The sequence below is a fragment of the Cryptomeria japonica genome, chromosome 10 (assembly GCF_030272615.1).
Source record: "Cryptomeria japonica chromosome 10, Sugi_1.0, whole genome shotgun sequence".
In the NCBI taxonomy this organism is placed as follows: Eukaryota; Viridiplantae; Streptophyta; class Pinopsida; order Cupressales; family Cupressaceae; genus Cryptomeria; species Cryptomeria japonica.
This window is the reverse complement of record NC_081414.1, coordinates 623,540,332-623,548,937: the sequence shown is the minus strand read 5'-3', so window position 1 is coordinate 623,548,937 and position 8,606 is coordinate 623,540,332. Positions and strand designations below refer to the sequence as shown.

General features: G+C 34.4%; 1 protein-coding gene across 1 annotated transcript; it reads left to right on the top strand.

Annotated features, from left to right (window-relative positions):
* Window positions 1–238: 238 nt before the first annotated feature.
* Window positions 239–3,625, top strand: LOC131029974 (ferredoxin). The gene is made up of 2 exons (XM_057960658.2): window positions 239–946; window positions 3,308–3,625. Exon 1 carries the CDS (start codon window positions 456–458, stop codon window positions 903–905), a length of 450 nt encoding a protein of 149 aa, XP_057816641.1. The 5' UTR covers window positions 239–455; the 3' UTR covers window positions 906–946; window positions 3,308–3,625.
* The last annotated feature ends 4,981 nt before the right edge of the window (window positions 3,626–8,606 follow it).

Here is an 8,606-nt window from a genome sequence, read left to right as displayed (position 1 = left end):
AACATATCTATCATTATGAATTGTGGAAATCTAATGTCTCAAACTTAATTAATTTCTACAATCAAAAGTTTAATTTATTTGCACAATCAAATGTTCCTATCCTTCCATAGGAATTAAAAAATAAATAGAAAATGTAGCGATAATATTGCATTCCATCGACGGTGTAAATTGAGTGCAACAAATTTGGAAATTTCGTGGCATGTCCACAGGTTGATGAGCAAATTCGAAGATTTGTCGACACATGCATCGATATTTTGTCTGGATCGATTTTTTTCTGTGGCTCAAAATGTCTGTTTTGATTTCGTTATGGATAACAGCTTTTGTTTTTTCCACATGATCTTTACATTTGCATTCATTTTGCCCTATTCTTCAGGTATACATTAGGGTTTGAAAAGCTTGAAAACATTAGGGTTTGAAAAGCTTGAAAACATTAGGGTTAACCTTGTTTTACAGAGATGGCAGCCATGGCACTTACTGGAGCAGCATTTTTCCAAGTTTCTTCTGCACCCATAACGAAAATAAATCTACCCCAGAAGAGTCATGCACTGTTTGGGGATTCTTTGAGGCCCATTGTTCTGAAGAGGGGTGGTGTGGATCGTTTGACTGCAAAGGCAGAGTATAAGGTGAAGCTGATCATGCCAGAAGGTCAGGAAGTAGAGATTATGGCACCGGATGATTCATATATTTTGGACACTGCAGAAGCTGCTGGCATAGAACTTCCCTATTCATGCCGCGCAGGGGCCTGCTCTACTTGTGCAGGGAAAATTGAAATGGGGAATGTGGATCAGTCTGATCAGTCCTTTCTTGACGATACACAGATGGAAGCTGGTTTTGTATTGACTTGCGTGGCGTATCCCACCGCCGACTGTACTATTCGCACACATCAGGAATCGGCTCTATACTAATGGGGATGACCGCTTTAATGTTATCTATACCAACATGGCCTGTAAGATTTTAAAGATTCTTTCTATGCGATTTTAGTGAAGGATAAATTCTTGAGCTTTGAAATGTTTGGCTTCATTTTTCCTGTTTCATAAAAGTATTGTTTTTTAGGAGTAAACTTTCTAGCTTTACTTTATTTGGTTTGTTGCCTTGGGACAGTTTTAGACCAATATGGTCTCTGTTTTAGAAGACTGTTATAATTGAAAGGTTAATTTCTCTGCTTTGCTTGGTTTTATAGATTAACATCGTCTTCTTAGAGACCTATTTTAGGCCTTAAAACTTGGGGTGTGCCTGTCAGAACGTATCAATTTAAAAAAAAAATAAGGATAAGTTTTTTATATTTTTATAATTACTGTCTACGTTCTAATTGTTGGTTTATTTCTTGTTCATTTAATCTTTTAATTATTTGTTCATTTAATCTTTTAATTATTAGTTTTAGAGAAACTAAAAAAATATAACTAAAATTTCATATAAATTTCAGGTGTATTAATAGCTGCTCATTCTATTTGTGTCCATATTAGTGCATCACTAATTGGATGTTTTTGGTTAAGTATTCACAATTTTAAGTGTACGGTTATTTGGACATCTTTAAGTAGGTATCAGGCGACACTTTGAAATGACTCCAGAAGCCAGAACAATAGCTATAAGCAGTTAAGTCATATACAGAGACAACAAAAAAAATCGTAGAAGTATGGTTTAAGATATGTGGGTGTGTGAAGTCAGCTATAACGACTACTGATATGCTTTAGTATTCTTGATATTCCATATGCTTTAGTATTAAGATAAATCAGTTTTGACCTTTGTATATTAGATAAAACAATTCTAAACATACATAACAACTTTTCATATGAATAAAAACACAAGTAGTATAGTTCAGCTCTCAAACAAGATCTAATGCAAATTTGTCAAATACAAAAAGTATTAAAAAATCATCCTTAAATAATATCGATCCTACCCTATTCAATCTCACACCCTTAACTATGCTGTGCCATTGAAAAATAGATTTAAATTTGTTAATTCTGAATAAATATTCAAAAAATAATTCAAAAATGATTTTATTATGATAAATTATATATTAAAAAATTATGCAATTGCTTTTATATATATCACTTTATACCTTCTAGTTTTATATTTTTCTTCAAATTTTCTTTCACAATATGTATTAACACATAAACATAATTTACATGTTAATTGCTGCTTCACAGCAAAAAAAAATCTGCTTGATTCCAGATCTTGCTCAGATCTATGATTTCTGTGAGTGCATTCAGCTGCTGCTACTTTTTTAATTTTATTTTCGGGTATGCCTTGAGTTGCATGAAAATTTTGATTGGTCTTAACTGGGTAACAACTTATTTTATTTGGTTTGTTGGCTTGGGATAGTTTTAGATCAACATGCTCTCTCTGTTAAGAAGATTGCTATTAATTGAAAGGTGGTTTAAGAGATTAGCATGGTCTTCTCAGATCTGTTTTAGGCCTTAAATATGGGGTTTGCATGTCATAATGTATTAATATTTATAAATCATGTTGAAAGATTTATATTTATATTTTATTTTTTAAAATCTATTTTTAGAATTATTATTTTTTTGTTAATATGAATCGGTTTTAACTTTTGTATATAGATAAAGCAATTCTAAATAGACATAAATTTTTTTTGACAACTAAAATATTATAAATACAATCTATCTGTCAAGCAAGATCCAACACAAATTTACCAAACAAAAGAAATATTCAAGAATCCTACTAAACCTCGTACCCTTAACCCTGGTGTGCAATGAATAACAAATTTAAACTTATCAAAGTTTATTTCTTATAAATATTTAAAAAAATAGATATATATGAGAAATGGTGAATAGAGATTGAAATTCTACCATTAGTATTTTCTTCTTCCTATTTTTTATATTTCACTTCAAATTTATAGTATATATTAACAAATATAAAGATAATTTACATGTTAATTGCTGCTTCATAGCAGAAATTTCTGCTTAATTTGCAGATCTTCCCTAGTTTTTCATTTCTGTGAGTGCATACAACTGCCGGTACTTTAGCTGTATGAAAATTTTGATGGCTATCAACTTCTTTGCTTTTTGGGTAACAATTTTCCACCAGGCTCTCTCCATATCCTGCAACATTCATGAATGCAAATTCATTTCTTTGTCAATTCATGGGATTTCTTTATTGATATAATGTATTCATGTCTATTATATAAATAGAGTGTTATATTTTATATAAAATAAGTGGATTGAAAATTTTATGTTTTATTTGTAATTTTTTAAAAAGTTTTTGAGAATCAAAGATATGTGTATTACATAATAATTTTTTATACTTAAGCTATTTCTTACCTTTCATTTTCATTTGTTGGTGATAGGGTCTTATTGAGGAACTACAAATTATTGATGGTTCTAGGAGTCCTTGAAATTGCTATCGGTGTTGACAATGGTCCTAGCTCTGTTGGGTCATAACTTGCAAAATTTTGATCCAATCTTCATCAAACTTGTAATTTCAAGCATCTATTTGGCTCTTCTATCATATACAAGGCTCAAAAATTCACACAGCCAATTGTAGACATTTTTCAACTTGGTTTTTGGTTAAGGTATGAATAAGGGAAGCTATGCTATAAGAAGGTAAAACAATGCAAGTGGTCCATGTAAGGTATCTTAGATCAAAAATAGATGATAGACCATAAGGAGGGCGTAAGATGCTAATAGTTCTATCATTTAGATAATTATAAATATTTGAATGCCACTCTCTAGAGTCTATATAAGTACAAAGTAGATTATTTGGACTAGAGCTATTGATAATAGTAGGCGAATAGAGAAATTGGATTGCAAAATGATACCCATTTGCAAACAAGACTAAATCACAATATTTAGATAATTTATCCTATTTAGCATGGTAATATATTGTAATTTGATTAATTACTATTTGAGAATCAACATATAGTTGTATATGCTTTATTTTTAATGACAGGATGGTACAAAAACAAACAATAAGGTCTTTGTACTCGTTTGTACATGGTAAACATAGATGAAAGGAGAGAGGAATTGGCTTACTAGAGGGTGAAATTAAAACCAGTCCCACTCCAGAGCCACTTTGACACCTCAATCTACCAAAATATGTCTACCATGAAGTGTCTTTTTGTGTAGGTATAATTTTCTCATTAGGAAAAGCATCTACATTAGGAAAGGAATAAGGTGAAGGGGATTGATCAACTATAGCTTGTCCTTTTATCTCTTTTTGAGAGACAAATCAAGGTCAAACTCACTTAGTAGCATGAACTAATTAGCCGATCTTCTTGAAAGACTAGTTTTAGAATAGAAATGTTTGAGAGGATCAAAGTTGATAATTACATGAGTTTTTGTATGTAGAAGGTAATGTCCTAGCTTGTATGTTGCAAAGACAAGAGCATGCAATTATTGTAATACCTACTGTTATAGTCAATTAGGATATGACTAATGTAATATACTACTCTTTCCTTACCATCATCATCGTGTTGAGCTAATAAGGTCACTAAAGCATGATATGCAAATCAAGCATAAAGAAAAAAGTTTCATCCTTGGCATAAAAATAGGAAGATTAGCCAAATAAATCTTTAATTGAATCAATTTTTTTTATTAAAATTATCATCTCAATAAAAGCGTCCATTGTTTTTAGAAGATGTGTGAATAGACAATTGGGAGATAAATATTCTTACGATTTGGATCTCTCTTGAGATAATAGGAAGTCAAAAAATATTATTGAGTAGAGGAATTTCTATGATGACATCTATGTTATGAGTATTGAATTTAATTTCATAGTGAGAGATGGTAAACCTTAAAAGCATGTTGTTGTCAACACCAAAGATGCACTTAAGAGGATTTAGTCTACCTCATAGAATCAAAGTTTCTCAAAGATAAGATGAAGATTATTAATGTGATAGTGGTGATTTATAAACTTAGCCAAGATATCATCTACATAATCTTGAATAATTTTATGAATAAAGTCAGGGAATATAGAATTCATTGCTCATTGATAAGTTTCACTAATATTCTTTAATTTGACTACCATGAGTGCATAACAAAAGGTACCCCAAGGGGTAGTGAATGCTATCTTAAATTGATCTTGTAGATTAATAAGGATCTGATTATATCTTGGGAATCCATTGATGACAGAGATTAATGCATAGCTTGATCAAGTCTACGATCATATTGATATTAAGAAGTGAAATATAATATATAATAGAAGCTTTATTTAAGTCACAAAAATTAACGCATACATGAATACAACCATCAACTTTCGTGACAACTATATTTTATATCCAAGGTGAATAGTCAATATGATGGATAAATCCAACTTTTAGAAGCAACCTTAGGGTGCATCTTTCTAAATTTTTGTTTAACTGGCTAGGTATTGAAATATAGTACAGTGTTATAGACCATAATAGATGGGTCAAAATCAGGAATATCCTCACATGGTTAAGGAGTGTAGGTGATTAGAATACAAGTTACATTCTTGATGAGAAAAGTATTTCCTAATCTAATTTTTTTTGGGAAAACAAGGATCTATAGGGGCATTGATAGTATCTCTTAGGAAAAGTGTACTACAATTTAAAGGATTAATAATTTTGAAAGAGAATTTTTCTCATTTAAAGTCATTAAGATTCATAAAAATATACTTAAGGATTCAAGCCTCAAGGGATTTTGTGATCATGATGATAAGAAGGTAAATTAGAATATACCCCCTATTGGCATTGTGTTGTCATTGATGTCAACCGGATTGTGTTGTCATTGATGTCAACTAGGATTGGATGTCAATTGGTATAGAATGTTAACCGGTGAGGAAGTATTGGAGACCAGTATGGTATGACAACTGACAAGTAATGTGTTGGCAATGTGTTGTTGCCAACCGATAAGCATGTGACCAGTGAGAAAGCAAGGTTGAACTAACGAAGAAGGGCAGGCAACCGGTATGCAGTTTGATGTCAACCAACAGGACTCCCATCGGATGAAGATGTTGTCACTGAATGAAGTGAAGACTGACAAAAAGTGTGCTGCCTCAAGATAGCAAGGAAGACAAATGGGCAGTCTACCAGATCATATGTTTGGTTGAAGATATGGTTGCTCAATTTTAGTAAAGTCATATTAGTGCATGTCGGAAGCAAAGAGAGCAATGTGATAACAACCAGTTCTCACCAGTTGTTGGCTAGTAGGTGACAAAGATCCACTCCCACCGAGTATTGGTAGGTTAAGTGCATCAGTCCATCTACTCCCACCAGTTGGTGGCAATGCTTAGCTTATCTCACAACATGCATGAAATACATCATAACCCTCTGAGATAAGACAGTTAGAGAAGTTAAAGGAAGGTGGTTGAAGGCTCATATTGGATGACTAAAGTGAAACATAAAGATGCCTCAGGCGTGTGAAAATAGAGTTATGCACTGGATCAACAAGAGAAGGCACACTAATCTACCAGGACAGAAGGGGAAGAATAAGAAGTGATGAGTTTGCCACTTTGGCAAACCGGTTGAGATGATATCCGGGCCAATGAAGAAGGAAAGGTGTTGCATCTGCATACATGGACCTACTCTGGATTGCTGATATATACAAGGATGCTGATGTCAACTGGAATATAGATGTAGATTAGTGCATAACAGTTGGAGATTGATGGCATGAAGGCATCAAGAATGTTACCGGTATGCAGGTAGCTATGTTGTCAACCGGTAAACACGAATAGAGCAGTGATCAAGCAACCAATACAGATGATTGGAGAGGTTTCAGGTGTTGCGGTTCAAAACATATGCTCATAACATTAGCATGTTTCTGTGATTGAAACCGCATCAGGTTTGGTGAACCAGAGAGCTCATTTATAACTGACTGATATGTACTCTATGAAGAAGAATGAATGCAGATCCGGTATGCAGGTAGATGTTGTATCAATTGGTAAGTTCACTGGTAAGCTGCAAGGGACAAGCTAAGCCTAGAAAGAACAAGGTATCAAGCCATATGCAGAGAAAAGGTATCATGACCTAACCGACCGAATAAAGAGAGCATGACTTGAAGGATAACCGGTAGGGAAAGAAGACCGGTAGCATAAGGTAGATACCGATAGTGTGTTTTTGGTCGATGACTCATCCTAAACTGACACAGTCAATTGAGGTGGATGTTGACAAAGAAGACACATGGACTCCAAGTGTCAAACGTGCAGTTGTAGATGAAGGGTACGTCGATGAAGTAGTTGCCGACTAAGTCCGTGTTTAATGTAGTCGACGAAATTCACGGGTTGATAGTAGAGGATTGCGGCTCGATGCAGATCAAAGGATGACTCTTGGTGAGTTGATCGAAGCAAGATATCTGATCATCTTGTCGATCTGGAGAAGGAAGTTGCTAGTTCATTTATTGTGATTGACTAAAGCAGGGCCGTGTTTGCTAAGTTTAGTAAACATGTATTGGAAGTATAAAATATGGTAGTTTAGTTTGATTTGTTGCAGATTATCAATCTTGAAGAAGAGATCCAATCGGATTGGATACGGATTGGGTCGGCGAAGAAAACCCTAGCACACCAATGTTTGATTTTCCGTTTTGAAGGGAAAACTTGATTATAAATATGCAGATTGAAGATATGAGTTGATGATGCCGGATGCAAGAGAACAAAGCATGAGTGTGCATCAGAGAGTTAATCAGTCAGAGAGTTCATCAAAGAACATTGAAGTGACTGAGTGCTTGAAGAGAGAACCGGTAAGAAGAGTAACCGGTAGCCAGGTGCATGGTCTGACAGTTCATCTAACCGATAGAGTCTGAACTGGTAAGGCAACAACAATGAGAAAAGGAGAGCAGAAGAGAGTGAGAAGATGTCAGACACGATAGAGGCTGAGTAGCAGAAGATTCAAAGAGGGTGAGAAGAGTACTGATGGTGACAAGTAGCAGTGGGGCAGAGTGATCAGAGAACCAACAAAGAATAGAAATAGTAAGATTGAGAAGAGTGAAACCACTAAAGAGATAGTGTGAGTAAGAGGAGACCCGACAAGGCAGAAGCAGAGTAGGAGGAGAATCGGAAAGAGAGAGTGAGCATATAACCAGAATAGAATAGAGAAGGATTGAACCGGAAGAGAAGAGTTGAACCAACAGAGAAGAGATAGAGTGACAGAAAGAGGATTCAACTGGTAAGGCATAGGAGGAGTGATATCGACAAAGAGATTATTTGCAGGGGTTACAAAACACATTTGTAACAAGGTGCTTTTAATTGTATTCAGATTTATCATATTGTATTCACTGAGTTGGTGCTCGGTGTAGGGGTTGGTGCCCTAAATCAACAGGGGTTGGTGCCCTAAATAAGTAGGGGTTGGTTCTCCTTGGGTTGGTGCCCTAAATAATTGTAATACAATTGTTTATTGTGAGGCTGGATTGGAGCAGTAGAATCCAACAATATTTTTCACCGAAGTTTTTCCCACATTGGGTTTTCCTCGTACATCCGATGTTGTGTGATTGTATCTTTGTGTGTGCTTGCATTCTGACCTTTTCCCCTATCTCATCGGTATATTTACTGTGTTTGAATTGATAACCAGTATACAATTAGGTTTAAAAAGGTTAAGATATTGAAAACCACTGATTCTCCCCCCTTCTCAATGGTATCTTATGTTCTACACCCCCAACAAAATCTGCTAGAGTTTCTTCAAAAGAAAAAGGTATCTA

Excerpts from the sequence above, each read along its gene's own strand:
- LOC131029974 (XM_057960658.2), top strand. The coding sequence starts at position 456 with ATGGCAGCCATGGCACTTACTGGAGCAGCATTTTTCCAAGTTTCTTCT.